The 19,420-nt window shown below is 47.1% G+C and overlaps 1 protein-coding gene across 7 annotated transcripts in view; it reads left to right on the forward strand.

The window, feature by feature from the left end:
• SLC25A47 (solute carrier family 25 member 47) overlaps positions 1-18,352 on the forward strand; it is a 24,414-nt gene extending 6,062 nt beyond the window's left edge. The window contains exons 1-7 of one of the 7 annotated variants that reach the window (XM_052783167.1): positions 2,423-2,604; positions 3,220-3,472; positions 14,451-14,494; positions 14,791-14,862; positions 15,129-15,311; positions 16,424-16,697; positions 17,530-18,352. In XM_052783167.1, the coding sequence (XP_052639127.1) occupies positions 3,421-3,472; positions 14,451-14,494; positions 14,791-14,862; positions 15,129-15,311; positions 16,424-16,697; positions 17,530-17,816 (912 nt within the window). In that variant the 5' untranslated portion in view covers positions 2,423-2,604; positions 3,220-3,420 and the 3' untranslated portion in view covers positions 17,817-18,352. The other 6 variants (XM_052783165.1, XM_052783166.1, XM_052783169.1 and 3 more) reach the window with 6 other exon arrangements.
• The last annotated feature ends 1,068 nt before the right edge of the window (positions 18,353-19,420 follow it).

A 19,420-nucleotide genomic window follows, 5' to 3' on the forward strand; every position in this document is an offset into this window, starting at 1 on the left:
GAATTCACTGAGTACCTTTGTGTGGATTCGAGTCCATTTTCTTTGTTTTCCTAAACACTGTTGTATTCATTGCCTCACTTGTAGTCATTGCCCCACTCAATGTTATGTTGTGGGTCAGGTCATTAGGATACTGCAGATCCTCAGGATGCAGCTGTCTTTGAAGGCAGAGCAGCTAAGGCATTATTCATATGGGACTAGATGCCTCTATTATCCATTAACTTTATGACCTTGGGTGGCTTTAGGGTATTCTCTGTTGTTATTATCCCACTGGCTTCAAAGGTACTGTATATCAAATGTTGAAACTTCCCAGCCTGATAAAATCCTTTGATAAGACTGGTGTTTCAAAGCATGAGATGTAACTGATGCATTTGTACAAGCGTCAAGTGCCACTGAAACAGAGCTGCCTTGCTTAGAGATCTGCTGATGGGTAGGGGCTTTGTGATCCCCCAAAGTGTCCTGGTCAGGATCGCAGCATGTGAGACCCCTTCTGTTCCAAAGGAAATCACGGCAGGTGAACAACTGTCTAAGCTAATATCTGAGGTGCTGAGCTTGCGAGAGGCAGAGACTGAGAAGTGCTGTAGGAATGGAGTGGCTTAGTATGCTATAAATTGTAAAGCACCCTGAAAAGTTTGGTGTAGCTCCAACTTTCCGTGCTTTATCCCTGTGAAATGGAAACATTTTTATTACTGGGCACACATATCTTCTGGAAATCCCGACCGTTGCCATTTTAAGCAGAAGTGGCCAAGTTCTGACATGCACCTTCTGTTTGCCTCAGCCTCTGCTCCATGTGATACTGTGTATGTGGAGGAGCATTTTAGTTTGGGTTACTGGCTTTAAATATACTGGTCCGTTGGAGAAGGCAAGAGGAAGAAGCATAACCTGCACTTAAAACAGTCAACAACATTTATGATCACTCTGAGGAAGAATCCATCCCTGTTCATAGCCAGTTGTCTTGTGCTTTGTTTGAAATACAAATCCGTAGCCAACCCCTGGGTGCTTCCCTGGAAGCAGATGAGAAATGAACAGACCAAAAAATCAGAAAAAGCTGCTTACAGGCATTAGTTCAAAGTCCTTTCTTTGGCATTATCTTTGATTTCAAAGATACTTTGAGTTCTGGTAACTAAACTGCTGAGCCTTTTCCTCTTCTGGCATGTTTCTTTCAAGCAGCTAGCAAGTAAGCTAGAGAGGGCAGACCTACGCAATCACACCCCCGTGCTGGGTCTTTTCTTCTGTCTTCATAGGTCCCATCTTTATTCTCTGGCTTGTGCTAGCACTATGATGGCTAAGACACGGTAATTATTGTTTTCATGTATATTTGGGGAAGGACCTGAGTCCAAAGTACCTGAAATATTATGAGGACTATATCCTTTTATGTTTGCTGCAGGTGGAGCAAGTTTCTTTGCTGCTGGCCTTCCTTGGAGAAGACCAGAAGACTTTGCGTGCACATGCAGTTGGCCATACGGAGAGGAGGTCTCTAGCAGAACCCATATGCTAAGCTATTTAGCAGCACGGTTTTAAGATGGCAGAGACCACGAAGAGGCACGCTGAGATAAGAGGGTGGACACTGAGTCCAGTTACCTGAATTAGTAACTATCTATCAGCCTAGCAGCTTTACCCATCTCTCCCTCTGCACATTACTCAGTCACTCAACAAATATACTTGTGACTGGTGACAGTGAGCAAAAACTTCTGGGAAATCATTCAGAAAAGGAAGATAAAAACTCAGCAGCTGGCATCTTTATAGCATTTTTCCAGTCTGGATTTGCAGACAATATAACCTAAGCCTCAGGCTGTTTCTGTGAAGTAAAAATGTGCACTTATGCCCATTTTATAGATAAGGAAGCTGGTAAAACTGATTTGTCCTAGGGGAACAGGAGGCAGAGCTAGGTGGACGGCCTCCTCTGCCTGCCTCCTGTCTTTTTTTTTAAGCCACCCTGTTCTTACAGGAACATTTCTGTGAGGCAAATGGTTTTTCACTGCCAACAGCTATACAAACATACTTTCAACACCCCGTACTTGAAATCCTCTGGCACAGTTTGTATCCACATGCAAAGTCAATGACTGGGAGACCAGGTCTCCAGCTGAATCTAAATGCTAAGTTATTCAAAATTGTAGACACACAGTAATGACACCAGTCAGTAATGAATGAGGAGAGATAGCCAAAAAAAGTGGGAATATGGTGTAAGGCAATGCCACTAAGGTTTATATACAGACATATTTTTAATATCTTGGCCTGTCTTCAAGGCAGCTTCCTGCTGAGTTGTGTGTGGGCTTCCAGCTGTCATGTGGAATATGTTTGTTGCATTAGTCATGCAGAGGAGGCACCTATTTCTTAGAAACTGAAAGAACAGGCTTAGCAGAATGACTAATGTGCCTTTGCAGAAACTTCCCAAATACTCTGAGAGATGGGCTCCTGAACTAACGCCAGGGAAAAGACAAGAGTGGTAAGTGAGGCTGTGAACTTCATATGATATTCAGAGACCAGTACTGTTAGTACTGGTGTCTGGGTATTATTTGCTAATGCTGGGGGTGCTCCTGAAAAAACTACAGAAACTTCTGGCTTAGACCTCAATTTTTCTCCAGCTCGGGCAATGGAAAATGTCAGGTTAATGTTGGAGGCACAGAGTTGAACACCTGCTGATGAAATGGGTCTATACTTCCACTAGGACAGTGCACACTGCTTACAAAGATTTATGCCAGAGATCCCTGAATTAGTATTCATCAAGGTAGCATGGGTACCAGTAGCTCTTTGCCCCCCAACAATATGGGGGTCTTCTCTGGCATTAAACTTGCTTTGTAGCAGAATTTTTAAGGTAGATGCTTTGGTTTTGCTTGAATGCATTAATTAATTCAGTGTAATCTCACTTGTTTTCCACTTCTGCAAGACAAAAAGTCTTAAATTCTTTTGTATATATCCCCTCTTAACATAAGCTCATAATAATGCTGGTATTTAGAAAAAGTTCTCTTTTCTGAATTCATTGGTGCCAGGTTTGCCAGTTAAGTATATTCATAACAATCTTTCCCACATGATTTAAGCAGCTGATATCAAAGTCCTAAATAATAATAATAATGCTTTATAGTGCTAGAGCTGGGTTTTATTCCAGATTTGCAAGTAGCTCTGAGGTTGTTAAATCACTTCAAATCAGATAGTTCCAAAGGGAAGAAAGACTGTCAGCTAGTTAAAGTAATGTAGCATCTCATATTTTTCACTGGTATACAGCAGAGATCTGAGGGAGACATAGTTGGAGAATATTGGAGAAAAAGAGAGAGAGACATAGACTCTGGAGTCATCACTGACACTGCAACAGCATCATCAATGGATTTGGGGCTTGTCACTGTTCCTACCATGACAGCTATGTTTTACTGCCTAATGCCTGAACTACCCTGCTGAAAAGGTTGAGGGTTGCACATTAATATCATCATGACAAATGAAGAGTACATTATCGCTTGGTGGGGAAGAAGAGGCTGGGAAGGTGAGTGCCTCCCTCCGCTCCTGGCTCTCCAAGGCTGCTGCCAGGTCACTGACTACATCTTCTGTTCATTAAAGTGCAGAAAATGTGCAAGAGGCTGCAAAGAGGCTCAAAGTGCAATCGGAAAGTCAATAACAGTCCTGACATCCTCGCCCTCCATCAGAGTCGGGAGCCCTTCCAAAGTGCTAGCAATGTCGGCTGGCATAAAATCCTTTCCCAGAGCTGACTGTGGTGGTGCACCGTTACATTTCCTCTTTCTTTTGTAAAGATCAGTATTTGGGTGCAAGATCCACATAACACTTTAAAAGAACGGTGAGAGCAATGCCATTTTTAATATAGACATATTTTCACATGGGTGTTTTTGTAGGATGGGTGCTAATGTTGTTATTTCCACCTTTTCCCATGATTTACTCCTGAACACAGACTTGTGGCTTTCTGAGAAGTGCCTGAATCCTTGCAGTGACTTCATGGCAGTGGACATACAGCACACCGATTGTGCTGAGGAGAAGATTACATACAGGGAGATTGAGTGACTTGCCCAAAGCCAGAAAATCTGTGTCACTTCTTAAATGACTGCAATCATCTTCAGCCCTCTTGGAAATGTGTTATTTTCCCTTCCCTTGGAAATGCGTGTAGAAGCATTACAACCTTATATCAGCTTTCCAGAGGTGAAATCACTGATCACTTATATCTGGCGAAAAGTGATGCACTTGCCAACGTTCAGAGTGGTTTCCTTAACAGTTTTGTTTGTTTTGCTGTGAAATTCCTGCTGCGAATGTTTGTGTCCTTGGAATTATTGGTTTTTCTTTACTACCTGAGATAAAGGACAATGAGACACTTTGATTTGAAAATCCGTAACACAGCTGGAGCCAGGAGGTTCCACCCCCCTTTCCACCCACCGCCACACAAGCCAAGGACCAGGCTCTGCCAGCTCAGCATAGCTGGTGTCACTCTTTCCAGTTCTGCAATGTGCAAACAGCCCGGTGACGTAGCGGGGTAACGCTGTTTGAACAGTCTCTTCAGTCAAGGATTTTTCCAAAATAAATTGGATGGGAATTAATGGATATGCATGTAAGCGTGATATCACATAGCATGAGGGGAATAGAAAATGCAGCATGTTATGGCAGGAAATGAGGCAGGAACATTTTCTCCACAAATCTGGCTTGACGAGCTAGCAGGTAGTTGCAGAGGCAAAAGAGGACAGGCTTCTCTTTCACTTTGCAGGACGGATGGAGCTGGTCATGTCCTGGGAGTGAGCTGTGGAAGGAGAGGGGTAAAGGGATGCCCCTGCTTTTTTGCCTCACCTAAAAGATTTTATTTAACATTTATTACCTACTTAAAGTCTCTCTCTCCACCTTTCCTTTTGCTCCATACACTTGTACGAGTCCTCTAATCCTGCTGCTTCTTTAGCCGTGGAGCAGTTCTCTCTGCCTGGGTGGGCAGACAGCTGCCTCCTCCTGTGAAGCAAATGGAGTGTTTCATCCATCCGGTGCTGTGCAAAATTAAGGCCTTCCTCGCTTTTCTATCACTTAGTTTCATAATTTCCTGCAGATTGCTTCATGTCGTCAGATCTGTCTTTTCATCTGACAGCACCTTCCACGCCCTGCTTTCTCAAAATCCCCTGTGAAATTCACCCATTTTAAACAAATCGCTCTTAAACAGTTTGCTACTGCAGGAAAGGACGTGTGAGTTATTTCTAGTAGAGTACTATCCCTTGTGGAGGCTCAAAGTGTGCGTTTCGTGTGTCATTTCCTAGGGCATGCTTTGAGAAGACCACCTGGGTTGAGGCCAGGCACTCTCGCTCATCTCTGCATAGATGTGGACCGTGGTGTTCCTTTGCAAGCTGGACTAGCAGTGATCTCTGTCAGTCCTTGGACATTGTGTCAAAGGGTGACAGGAATGACTCGTAGTTGATCTTGAAGATCTTCCTATTAATTCAAGGTTTCTTTGGGCTGTCTCTGTTGACCTGGGCCATTGGGGGGCTGGATTCTGGTAAGTGTTTCTAATGAGGCTGGTATATGAGAGCTAGTGTATCTCTGAAACCTGGGGAAGAGGGGATGAAGGAGGAAGCTTCTACAGCAAGGCGTGAAGGACAGTGAGACCTCAAGGACTCTACATCTCTAGGAGGACTCCTGGTAAGGGAGGCTGAATCGCTGCCTTGATGACAGCTCTCTTTAGCAGGGAGTTGGTCTGTACTGTTTGGGGCGTGCCAGCGAGTAACAGCAAACACAGTAAGACAGGTTTCATTTCTCAGATGGGGTTTCCTTCACACTGAATTACACCTTCCTACATACTTGCTCGTGTGTGAATACTTCAACACTTGTGTAGGGCTCCTCTTCCAGAGGGCTCTGCCCTCGCTGCCTTCACGTGGTGGCCGGGCTGAGCGGGTCACACAGAGCTGATGAGCATGGCAGTGGATGCTATTTGCCTTTAAGTCCTGGCCGGACACTGGGAGCAAAGGACTGGAGACTACAGTAGCGGTGACTGTGTTTGCCTGGGGCTCATGCTAAGCCCCTGTCGAGGCAAATGTCCCCAGAGTAGCTGCATGCATGCATGCATTCCTCCAGAGCCAGCTGCCCCCAGTGACATCTTCACGGGACAAGGTGAAATGTCTCAAGCCCCAAACTACTCTTCTTTCTGATGGCCACCTTCTGAATGGCCTCTGTTTGCAGAGCAATTCCAGTCAAATGGAAAACGTGACTTCTCCCGGTATACCTCACCGAAGTGACTGAAACCACTATCAGAAGGTTATCAAAATGCTTGAATCTGGAGTCAGCTTTGTGCTATATAAAGCAAACTAACATTTTGATAGAAGTGTTGGTGGGAATGAGGGTTAAAATAATTAAAAAAGAGTTAATTTTCTGTTGCAAAGGGAAGGTTTTGGGGTTGGTTGGGTTATTTTTTACAATCTCAGAAAGTTTCAGGAGGAAGATTCTCTGAGCGGTTCAGCTCAGGTAGAGAAGGTAGAAATTTTGCTTGGTCTTGTGACATTTCATGGGAAATACTTATTAGCCCTGACAATTTTGTCAGTGTGACATGCCAGCCAGTCTCTATTTTCTTGCCAATACTGCACCAATCACTGCAATACGTAGAAAAATGCCCCCCCCCCCCGACACCTCCAGCCATGTGATGGGAGGGAACGCATGGCAACACTGTCATATAGGGAATATAATGAATTTCTTCACTTTGCCTGGAAGCAGCTCCCAGAAAAGCAATATTAACCAGTGATGTCTAAGCAGTGGTCCCGAAGGTGGCGGTGAGTGCTGCAGCACAGGCTGGAGCGGCTCGGGCAGGTTGCCTGATCTCCGCAGGAACCAGGAGGCTGTAGGCTCCCGGGCTGCCCCACAACAGGGGACCGTGTCCTTGTACCCATGTGTCACCGACACAGCAGGTCCCACACCTGGTCCCGCTGCTGGAGGGGGCCCACAATGACAGCAACTGGGAATGGCTGGTAGGAGAAGTGGAAACAGCACCTTTCCCCCCACTTGGCACGTACAGGTTGTTGATGAACCGTTAATAATTCCTGTATGGTCACCAGGTGTAAAAGGAAGGGCTACTGAATAACCCAGTGTGTTTTAGCGGCTACACTGATATCTCTCTAGATAATATTTTACTTCTCGTTTTAAGTTTTTGCTGTCCTTGCATGATGTTTCACTGGAATAAACTGTTCTCTCCAGCGCAGAAAGTGTTCAGGGAAGGACACATAAGAAATTATGGGAAGCAAGTTGCTAAAAATTCTTTAATTTTCACTTCCCAGAAACCCTGAGCCCTCACACTGACCTGTGCTATATGTCACTGATGCATCAGCCCGTCCAAAATAGGCACTTCAGATGATAGAAATAGGTTCTTGTGAAATGTGTGTGAGACATCACTGAGGACTAAAGTCCTCAGCTCCTCTGTGAAGCCAACCCAGGGGGGCAGCAGCCGTGAAATTTTCTTTTCCCTTTGCTGCCAATGTGCCTTGGCTCTGACCCAGAGAAACCTCTTCAAAAGGAGTACAATTCAGGTCATGACTTGGCAAGCCCTTCACTGCATCAGGACTTTGGTTTCCAGTTTTACTCCGGGCAAAACTTAACCTTTCTGTGTAGATGTGCAGCCCTCCGGTACAGGGTTGTTGGGCAAAAATAGGCAATATGGCATTTTCTTGAAATCTTGCTTCCCCTTGACGAGCAGATCTCTCTCTGTGGTTTTCTCTTTCCCCTGCTGAGATCATCACCCTGTGCTGGTTGTAAATTAGGAAGAAAAAATTAGGTGCCGGACCAGTCTCCTGGCAAAATCCATCTCCCATCTCCCCTGCAGGGCAAAATGCTGGAGTATGGGCAGCAGCAATAGTGATTCCTGCTCCGCCGCTGAACTCAGCAAGAAGTTGACATTGGAAAGGGGTTTGGGAGACTGAGCAAGGAGTGAAGGAACAGAGCTCCTCCAGGGGCTGGGGAAACTACCCTGTGGTCTGAAAGAGTAGCAAACGCTTTGCATGTGGTTGGAGTCATTTCTGGCCTTCACCACGTATACACTATGAGCAGGTAATAATCTATGGGGATCTGGGTAGAGGTTTAGGGTGAGCTGTGTCGGTTAGGAAAGCCAAGGAAAATTCCTTGGGAAGGGCACAAGGAATTTTCCTTGATGGGAAAGGGGTCTGCCTCCATCAGATGCAGGAAGGGTACGCTGGGCTGGGGGGAGGAGGCGGCTCATATGCAGCCACCTGTGCCACTTCTCCATGGTGCAGGGCAAGAGTGTCCTCTGGCAAACAAGTGTGCAAGGCTGTCTTCTGGGGTTAATAAGTACAACGGGGAATGGCCCCTTCACAGCCAGCGTTACCCTGCAAGGCACCACCCCTTCTGGTTTTCCAAGCACAAAGGCACTGGGAACAGCAGCTCTGGCGCAGCGTTGCAGGGCTTCGTGGGATTACTTATTCACTGTGTTCCTGGAACAGCTCCAGGCTTCCCGTCTCTGCCTCCAGTGTACAAATTCATCAAGTATTCACAAGGCTCACAATCCCCAGAGGCAAGAGGAGAGAGTAGGAAGGTGATTCGTATTGCAAATCACACTGTCTTCGAAGGACCTGCGGGGCTCTGGAAAGACCAAAACGATATCCTCCCTTCTTCTACCTCCCTAACGTTTAATCAGGGTAATTGAGGCAGCAGACCAGTCTGGATGGATTTCGTTGCCGGGGCCATTGGAGGTAAATACATAAACTAGTGCTTGTTGATGAAAGCAGATTGCTGTGTTTCCTTCTTGTTCAGCTAACGGGCAGGTCTCAATGGTAAAGCTGAGAGTCTGTCAATAGGGGCTGCTTGTTAAAAGTGCATTCGTCTTTATTAAGTGGAAAATGTCATCAGAGCAGGCTCACAGAGTTACTGGAGAGGCAGCACTGCAATTTGGTCAGCTGAGGTCATTGCCCTGCAGTCTCCTCCAGTCTAATTGCAGCCGGACAGGGCAAAACTCTGATAGGAAGAGACAAAGTGGAATACGTTGTGTCCGGCGAGTAATGCCCGGACAGCAAAACCTCACATGTCTGGTGCCTGAGAGTCCTGGCAGGCTATCGGGGTCGTGGGTCTTGGGGGGTTGAGGATGCGATTTGTGAGACAGGAGGGGTGGAGGCATGGCTTTTGACAGTGAAGAAGCTCTGAATGAATGACCTTTGCATTATCTTAGGTTAAGATGTACTTGCAGTTGTGACGGTAATTTCAGTGCAGGCGTGCTACGTAGCAGGCTTTGATCTGGGAGAAAGTAGGTTAGCCATATATAAAAAAAGTAAAAGGAGAAAAGTGTGATTTCATTCTAGGCAATTTTAGCGCATGTACTGCTCAAACCCAGCTTTGTTTTAAACAACAAAATGTAGCCACTGGTCTCGTTTCTTTTCTGAAATCTTGCCAGGTTTAGTGGAATGTCAAATACCAAGATAGAGCCTTGGGGTCGCAGCTGCCAGAAATGCCAGGTGAACCTGCCAGATGGCTGAGACGCCCCTCCCAAGCTTGCTTGTCAGATCTCACTTTGAGATCTGCTGAAATTTGGCAGTTTCCCTCACCAGGAGCAGCCTGTGGTCCTGGTGCAGGTGTGCATTTCTTGGGAAGGACCATGATGAGTTTTACCCTGCAGCCCCTTGTTGCTCATCACTCAAAATGTGCAAATGGGGCAAGGTTTGGTATCTCAACAGCATCCAGCCCTGGAGGTGCCTGTTGCTTGGGGTGTTGGCCTTCCCCAGGGTGCTGGGGGACCCTGCTCAGGAAGGACCCTTCATGGGAGAGGGGGATATAACCAACCCCTCCATGACAGCTTGCCTTTATCCTCTTCTTTCCTTGCCAACGTTAAAGTACTCAGGTACTTCGGTGGCTGTAAGCCACTTAAGGATAAACTTCTTTTGCAAGGGAATGTGGATAGTTGAAAACACTAGTTTCAAAGTGGCCATTCACCTCAGCATTCTGCCACCGCTCCTGTGTGAGGCCATGATTTGTGTGAAGCCTCCCTGTCTGGACACCAGCATCACGTACCGCCCGGCCATGCAGCAAGCACCTCCCATGGGTGCCCTGGAAATGGGCTCAGCCTGGGAGGATGCAGGCTGGGGAGCTCCAGCTGTGATCAGAAATGTCTTTGCTTGTTTTAACACACTTCACTGACCCCAGGATGTCAGAGAGCAAGATTTTCCGTTTTGTCACCTGTGTCCAGCTTGGGGCTTTTCTAGGAGGGATAATGCACTTTTTACTGGCAGACAGGAGTGTCTTCTGGCATGCTGTTCCCTGCTGCGAGCTTGCACAGACATGGGCGAGGTACCTGGGCAGGGCTTTAGGGCCATGCTCCCTACCCCGACATGGAACAGCTTCCAGGGATGGGACAGCTTTCCTGCAAGAACTGGGATGGTTTTGATGCTGAACTTATTTCATGGCTTGTGTTTGTTAGAGCTGAAGCAGTTTTCCTACTCGCATGGAGGCTACAAACCCAGCTGAAGTGCATCAAACAACTCAAAAGACAACACAGATAATAACAGAGTTTTTGTTTAGGAAATTACATTCTTGTGACCTTGATCTGTTTTCAGAGTGTTTTGGAGAAAGAATGGCTTAAGCACCTCTGGAAAACAGCAGAGGTGCTGCCCTTTTGAATCCCATGTAATGATCCAGCCTGGCTCAGGCACCTGCACAAATATTGTGCATCTCCTCTGAGCTATTGCTTCTGTGGCCATGGGACAAGCTCAGCATCTTCAGCCCAGAAAACAGTGACCTGCTGTGACTCCAGACAGAAGGAATGTGAGAGAAACATGCTTAGTGACTGTGGAGACTTTCAATAACCACCAAATGGGGCTGAATGTTGTAGAAAGCAGCTCATCTGTAAGGATGTCCTTCCTGGCCAATAAAGCTGAGCAGGAGGTTGGACTAGAGAGCTCCCAGGGTCCCCTCCAACTTGAATTTTCCTGTGATCCCATATGTGTTTTCTATCCCTGCTACGGCAGCAGCCTGGGCCACGGTAGGGGATGGGTATTGATGATCAGGGTTATTGATGACTAGGGGATGACTTGATTCTTATGCCAGGTGTAAAGATTTGGGAAGGGGGAGTTGAGGTTCACCCAACAGTGGTAGAGCAGCGGGGTCTGTAGCATGCCTGGGCTTCTCCACATCTTGCTGCAAGGTCACATACCAGTCACATGCGGTCCAAGGGTAGATAAAATAGTCCACCTACGGAGGGAACATGCTGTCTCCCTGTCCTTACAGCTAAAGCAGCTCTTGCTTGTCACTGCCAGGGTCGTGTTATTGGATGGACTTCAGCTTGTTTAGGGTATGGGGCACTTCTTATGTTCCCAACTCTTCACAAAACAAAGGTCTTTCTTTGGAAGTTGCTGTCTACCCATCCAGCATATGGACCATGACGCCTGCTTCTCCCTGGGTTTCTCAGCCAGGGGGTTGCCAACAGCTCAGAGCTGTTGCAGCCTGGTGGGCTCCGTAGGGCTGCTGCTTGCTCTCTGCTGATTGCTGTTGTGGTGGCCACCCTGCCAGGATCTCTGCTCATTTGAATTGCCTGGTCGAAGTGGCCTGACTCATGAAGAGACTGTGCGTAACCCAGTTTTGTCCCTGCGCGATATGTGTGTGGGATGCTGCAACCTCTGAACAATACCTGAGAACATATCAGATAAAGTAGGCATAAAAAAATGGCTCACTAAACCCAACAAAGACTATTCACCTGATTTTGCTATTTGTTTTTGCCACAGCTGCTACAGTGTTACTGGGAGGCAGTCCCACAGGAACCAACTCCCGTATGCATGCTATGCATTGCTGGCCTTGTTCGATTCTGCTGTGCAAACAGGGCATGTGTGGGTCATGCTATCTTTGTCCCAGGCTATTTATATCGCATGACGTTGTGCAAAGCCCTTCTTCCTCAGCCTTCGATGGACTTGGCTGAGCTCTTCAGCTCTGACAACTTAACTGCTCGGAGTGATTTGGCTTTTAAGGAGCGCAGTTCATGGCAGGCTGTGGTTGTTTGGAGATTTGGGGGGCTTGCATCTCCACTTTGGAGGGAGCAGTGAAAAATTTACCTTTATGGTCTCCTCCCAAGTGGAGATGTTTGGTCCTTGCTGGAACCAAGCTGAGTGGGAGCCCTTGGGACTGAGAAGCAATGGGAAACAGGCTGGTTTGGGGCAAACCTGCTTTATTTTGTTTATGTTGCTGCTGTCTCTGCATCTTAATGTGTGAACAGGGCAATTTCTCCAGAAGGGAGGACACTTCTTGTCAAACACTGACCCAAATCAGCCTTGGTACCTGATGTGCATGAGCCAAGGCTCCTACCTTCCTGAGCTGGTGGAGCAAGCAAAGGGCTTAGCTGTGCAAGGCACACGGTGCCCCTGCATCGCTGGCGTCTGGTCAGCCCATGGCTGCTTAATCTAAGGTTCAGGAAGTCTGAAACCCATGCGATGCCAAATCCTCCCGCCTGGAACAGGGCGCTTGGGCCAGGGGACTGCACCTCTGAGGTCAGCACTGTCATGCTGACATTGACTTATGTGCTGCTCTTCCCTGGCTGGCGGGGTTCGTGTTTGCAGTCTGCCTCTGGCCAACGGCTGGGAATCTGCCACAGTGTAGGTGGCCCCGGGTGACTCTGTGCATTGTCACTCTGCTCGGACCAGAGGCATTGCTCCTTCAAGCCATATTACTCTGCTTGTGTTTTCCCCCTCGCTGTCTCACTTCCAGCCTGATCTCATTTTGGTTTCGAAATACAGAAGGTGGCTTCTTGGCCCATTTTTCATTTTCATTGCTAGTTATCTGGTGGCAGATTTGATAGAGCTTTTTGAAGAACAAACCTCATTTTTCTGCAAGCAAGATGCTGTTGGTTGTTTTCTTCAGAGTAAGGCACTTTGGGATTGTCTCCCAGTGACTCACACCAGCAGCTGCTGCTTTTTTCCAAAATGCCGTAGAGCTTTCCAGAGCTCCCAAGCAGACGTGTAATCACAGGTGAACATGCCTAGTGAAATGCCCACAGCAACTAATACATTTTTAAGTATCATCTTGGGTTTTATTTTTTTTAAAGAAGGACTCAATGAGAGGCCATTTCCAACCTGTGAGCCACCAGACATGCACTGTATCTATGACTGCCTGGCCCCCTGAAGGGCTCATACAGCACTTTTCTGAACTTGATCTCTGTCTAAATAACTCACATGGCTACAGCTCCATCGTCCCCCAGCCTGGTTTCCTCTCAGATGACTTGGCAGTTGATGTACTGGGAGGGAGTTAGCTGGTCAGCGCTTTTATCGTGTTGTATCTGCCAACAGATGCATTTAGATCAGAGCTGAGAAACGCAGCGAGGTAAAAGGGCAGGGACGGCGGGTGATCTATTTGTTACTGCCACCGGGAGAAGTCCATGTTGGAGCTCTTTTGCTCTCCTTATCTGCCATTAAGGCAGTAACTTTGTCTCGCAGGATTACTGCATTTCTGACTCCAGTGGCTGTTTGAAGGTCTCACAATGAGCCTGGGTGTCGATAGAGGATTGACAAGCTCCCCAGCACGCTGGACGTGCCGTCACTGCCGCAGGCAGGGAGTCGCGGTGAGCTGGTGCGCGGGGCGTGCTGCTGAGCACGCCGGCTTGGCGCACGCCTGGCACTAATCCCTCGCTGCCCCTTAATCCTGCTGAGCCCCGAGCGGCGGAGGGCGGGTGGTCTCACCGCAGAGCAGCGTGCCGGTTGTGCTGCGCCGCGGCGTCGCACCGGCCTGCCAGGGCTCCGAGCAACCTTTGCTTTTGCTTCTGGCTCTGCCTTTGCAGCAGCGTTCGGTGCACGTAGGAGATGCGCTTCAGAGGCTGAGTCCAGCATGGTGCCACGGACCCTAATGCCCAACAAATTCCTCACCCAGGGTGTTAGATGTGCTCTGTAAGGTGCAGCACGTGTCCAGTCCCTGGTGTGCAGGAGGCAGCAGCAGGACCTCTCCTGCCTTCAAGAAGGAAGACAGATTGCTGAGAACCTGTAATGCTGAGGACCACCCGTCTTTTATAGACGTCTTCATGACTGCTGCTTTTATTCCTTAATATTTCCAAGTCAAGTGTGGAGAACCAAAATTGCTCCAGAGACCCCCTCGTGTGAGTGGGGATGCTTTGCACTTCACGCGAGGGTGCTTGGTCATAGTCCAAAGATGCTTTACCGTCTAAGCTGAGAGGGGGAACAGAAACAGTCCAATATCATACAAGTCATCTCTCTAACCTTGCAGCATTGCTTTCTGTGTTTCCCCCAGTCTCAGTTTGCACCGTGGTGTTATCCCTCCTGATAAGCTTCCTGTGATGCTCAGATTCCTCCTCTGAGTGTGCCTTGGTCACACAGAGAAGTCTGTGCATTTTGCTCTGTTATTCTTGGCTCAAACATTGTCTCTGGAGCTCAAGAGAGGGCTGGTGCCAAGCACGGCAGCACTCCGAAGCTGCATTTTTCTGCTGTTCCCCTAATGCCTTCCTGCCATGGGGGAAAATGGTCTGTTGTGACGTGCATTGTTAACCATCTCCAATACACTCTCTGTTTCAGGTGGTCTAAGCACAGCAGTGGGTTATCCGCTGGACACAGTGAAGGTACCTACCTGTTGGACCTTTATTTCTTGACTACGGACTGAAAACAAACAGGCCCTTTTGCTTTCCTCCTCCCTTTTAGAAAACTAGTCCCATGGCAATGCTTTCATCTTTGTTACATCAATATATTTCACTTTATTTGGCTGCGTTGTTTTTCTCTTTTTAAAAAAAAAAAGTAAATTGTTTGGTGATGCTATTTAATGGCTAATTATCTGGTTTGCTGCTATGGCATTTGTTGATTTTTAAAATTTTTTTTAAAATCTGATATCTGCATTTCAAAGTTGCCCCTGTATTCCTAGGTGAGAATTCAGACTGAGAGGCATTACAATGGGATTTGGCACTGCATTCAGGAAACATACAGGACAGAAAAAGTAAGTACCTCTCATCAGAATTGCTGATACCAGGTACGGATGACTTGTTTCAGAGAAGCAGAGCTTCCTCTGTCAGTTTGGGGAGGACAGGCAGCAGTTACGTACAACCATTTGTTGGGAGAAGGGTCAGGATGAAATTTAGCTTTGCCGATGAGCTGTAAGATGGGAGTAAGTTTTGGCTCAGCAATGTATGGCCAGGGTTTTTGGGCAGATGCTTTCCCATGCCATTCTCTCTTAAAAGTGTTCTTTTTCCTGTTTCCAACTAGGTTTGGGGATTTTACAAAGGTGTGTCTGCATCAGTTTTCACAGTATCGGTGATTTCTTCTGTTTCATTTGGCACTTACAAAAACTTCCTTTGTACCATCTGCAAGCTGCGATACGGGGCTGCAGATGCGAAGCCATCCAAGCTGGATGTTTCTCTTGCCGGAGGTGCTGCCGGTGCTGTCCGGGTAGGTAAACAGCCGAAAGGGAAAGCAAAACAAGAGATCTTGTTCACAAACATAGGAGGCTGGAAAAGCAGTGAATGTTTTCTGTCCAGGAGGCCACAGGGGAGCCTGCAACAAGCCCAGTGGGTTTGTTTGCGCAGGGGGTCACGCTCTGCCCACGCTGGCCCCTCGCTGGCCGGCCCCGTGCCGTGGCCGAGTCCTGCTGGGCAGCTCATGCCGGATTTGGTTTAGAGTGCCAAAACACTTAAGAACACGTTCTTAAGAATGACATGGACCTTGGCAGCAAACGCACAAAAAGGAAGAAAAACACCCTGGGCAGCAAACTTTCCAAGTGACTCTGACGGTATGTTTATGTAAGAAAGATGTAACTCAGCATGTTAAAGCACAGGCCGGTGTTTTGACAGTGGCTGCACAAGCCCGGTACAGTATCGCTGTAAAAACGGGCAGTAGACAGCATTGCCTTGTCAGGATGCAAAACTCAATGGCACATCACTGAGAAGTGATGCTGCCTGGCAAACACGCATGATCCCAGGGCAGGGAGGTGAGGCTGAATCCAGGAGCAGTTTCCCATAAGCAGATGGATTTCTGTGAGCGTCTGCAGGAGCTGTGAATGCGGCGGAGCTCACCCTGGCACCCCGATGGCGTGCTGGCCAGAAATGCATGCCCGGTCACAGCAAATCCTCTTACAGAGCAGTCCAGATGGTCGGGTTTCTAGGTGTTCCCTAGCAGGCAACGACTCTACTTAACACAGGCTAGTTTTTTTAAAGTCTTTATGGCCTTGGTTCCAAATACAGATACATACAAGAGCCCTGATGTATGCTACCCTATAGCTGAGGACATCCCCCTTTCATGCCCATCTAGTTTATCAAGTTGTTACAGCTATTTCATATCCTCTGTTGATTTCTGCCTTGACTTCCATTCTGCACAGGGCAGCTTGCACGTGTGTCCTGCTGCTGCTGGGTGGGATTTAGCACAGACAGAGGGGAAGAGGCTGGAACTTGCTGGTTTTAGATAATATTGTTGCCTGAAGAGGTGGGAGACAAGGAATTTGCAGGAGAGGGATCAAAACACTGTTTAAATATGAAGGGTTAAAATACCATCCTCTGACGTTACAGGTTGTGCTGATGACCCCTAGTGAAGTGGCTAAGGTTCGCATGCAGACTCAGAGGAACCCACATCCTTCCGTCGCATCTCCCCAGCCTGTTTCCAAGCCAAAGTACCGAGGGTCTCTGCACTGTCTGAAGGTGATCGCCAGAGAAGAAGGTTTTGGGGGTCTCTACAAGGGCTGCTCTGCATTACTTTGCAGAGATTGCTCTTCTTCTGCAATATATTTCCTTACCTATTCTGCTCTGTGTGACTGGCTCACACCAGCTGGGAAAAATAAACCAGGTAGGTATTGGGAAGCATCTGACATTACCTGCAAAACCAGCTTGTTTAGCACTACGCTAAGAGGGAAATCAGGCTCTCAGCAAACATCGCCCAGTACCTATAAAACCTCACCCAGATTCAGTCCTCGCGTGGGGTTGTTTCCTTCCTGGCACCACGGGGCCATTTGTGCCCTCCCAGCGCGGGTGTCAACAGCCTGTGTGCGAGGGCTTCGTCAGCACGACCTTGTCCCTCAGCAGCTACACCTCTCCCTGTGCGAGGGGTGTTTACGGCATGCTCTGGTGCCTAGTATGTGGGTATGAATTCCTCTTCATGCAGAAATAGGGTATGTAGCTAGAAATGCAACATGGACAAACCTCCCAGGAGCCATCATGGAGCACAGATCAGGGTCAGTCCAGAGCTTGAAAATAAAGTCCAGGTGCAGAATGTAAAGACCCTGAAGTTTCCTGGTTATGATTTGGCTCCCAAAACCAACTATTCACTTCAAGAAAAGGTCAGAGAGATGACATTCAGCAAAGAGCATCTTGCTGAGAATTGCAAAGATAAGTAGGGTATGAGTGCTCTCAGGATGCATCACATCTAGTTTGTGCGGTGTTAAAATAGATGCTGTCCCTCCACGAGCCAGTCTCATGTATTCAAAAATTGAGTATGCTGTGAAACTGAGAGGCCACACAGTTTGTGTGAGATCACTGGAAACATACAACTGCAAGAGCTGGACAAAATAACTGCTGAAAAACATGGAAGTTAACAACGTTAGCTGAGAAATCGGAGATGCTTGTGGCTGTATGAGTGCAAGGCTCAGGTTAACTGCTCCTCCCTTCACTCTCTCCTGCAGGTTTCCTCGTTGTGCTGCTTTCTGGTGGTTTCGCTGGAGTCCTGGCCTGGGGATTAGCTACTCCCATGGATGTCATCAAATCACGGATGCAAACAGATGAATCAGACCAGCACAAGTACAAAGGCCTTGTCCACTGTGCTAGGGAAAGTGTGAGAAAGGAGGGTGCAAAAGTGCTTTTCAAAGGACTGGGTTTAAACTGCATTCGTGCCTTTCCTGTGAACATGGTGGTGTTTGTAACGTATGAAGCTGTACTGAGATTTACAGATTGTTATACAAACAAAAAATAGCTTGTGCCATTCTGTTCAGAGGCGTATTTTGTTTAGTTTGGTTTTTTGTAACACAACATCCACAAACAACTGCTGAACACTCCTTTGATGGACAGAGTAAGAAGCATGGACATTTCAGCACAAAGCTGGATGACTGACAGCTTTGTTTTATTCTTATAGGATTACAAACTCATCAGGGAGTCTTGGACTTACATACAACTCCCTTTTATCTCGTTAATGTATTTAGACTGTAGCCACTGCTTAGGCCCTTGAAACATTTGCAAATAATTATGTTCTAAAAAGCTGCTAGTCTGATTGGAGATTTTGGTAAAGGATTCATTTTGTTTTCTACTGGCACAGAAAGCGATCTTCACAATGAAGGCAAGAGCTGGGGGGGAGTTTGTGTAAGATCTAACACTATCCAGTGTGTGCTCTTTACATGTAATGCTCGTATTGCATTCACTGAGTAACTTACATATTTGTGCTTCAGGCTGCAACTTTTCCTTCCCTGCTGTAATTTTCCCAAAGTAGTCTACAATTATATCCCTTTGGTAGCAGCTTTTCCTGTCCTTATTTAATAAGTGGCAGACATGGTCTGTTTATATAATCGTGCTAATGGCCTCACTGAAAGTGAAACCAGGCAGAGATTCCTGTAAACCATGTGATTTTCTCCCTGTGCAGCTCTGAGCTCTACAGCATCAGTCCCTTGCTGGAGGCTGACCGCACCGCAGCTCTCCGGAGCTTGGCACAGCTTGGCAGGCAATCTGTTCTCATCCTGGAATGAGGGTAGAAATAGATGCAAACCCTCTTTGCTTCTCAAATGAAAGGCTGCCATAAAATCTGTGCACTGGCGGGAGGGGGGGGGGAAGGGAGGGGCGCGGATCAGGCAAGTTAAAGGAGAATTGCAAAGTTGTAGAGTATAATAAAGATTTACAGCTTTTTAAAAGTGTATACTCTTCTCCCTTTAAACTACGCTGTTAGGAGCAGCCAAATGTTTTATTGTCAAAGGTACATTTTGAAAGAATTTCTCACTTTCCTAACAATTATTTCTTTTTCACAATGGTAAAGTTTCATCAACATGTCAGTTGAAAAAAAACAACACCCACACTATTGCTTCTGAAGGAAAACCCCTAAGCCCAGAAATACTTTTAAATTTGCTCATCCCACCTCAGGAGCGGCGTATTTGTCTTCTGTCTCTGTTTTAATCCCTGGATGATGACATCTGGAGCAGACTGCATCCAGCCCGTCAGATTCTGCTGAAAGTGCGTTTTTGGAGGGAAAGAGGAAGACTACATTTTTTAAAGTAGGGTTTATGCCCTTCTGGTCCACAGCCACTTTTACCAGTTGATAGCATGGCTTTGACTACACTGACAGTAATTTTGCAGCAGACAGGACTTGTCAGCTACCCTGGACATAGAAAAAAGGATCTTGTACTAGAATGACAAGTTAAAAAATTTCAGGTGCTACTAGAAAAGAATAAAGGGGACTTCTTCCACTCCAGACAGAGACCAGTAAAAAGCTCCAGAACTGTCCTCTGGAAATCTAAGCCTTCAACTGTTTTTTTTAAACATGTTCACAGCCATGCTATCAAACAAAAATCATAATTCTTCTCTCAAGATTCTAAG

This window comes from Harpia harpyja, chromosome 3 (assembly GCF_026419915.1).
Source record: "Harpia harpyja isolate bHarHar1 chromosome 3, bHarHar1 primary haplotype, whole genome shotgun sequence".
NCBI classification, from domain to species: Eukaryota; Metazoa; Chordata; class Aves; order Accipitriformes; family Accipitridae; genus Harpia; species Harpia harpyja.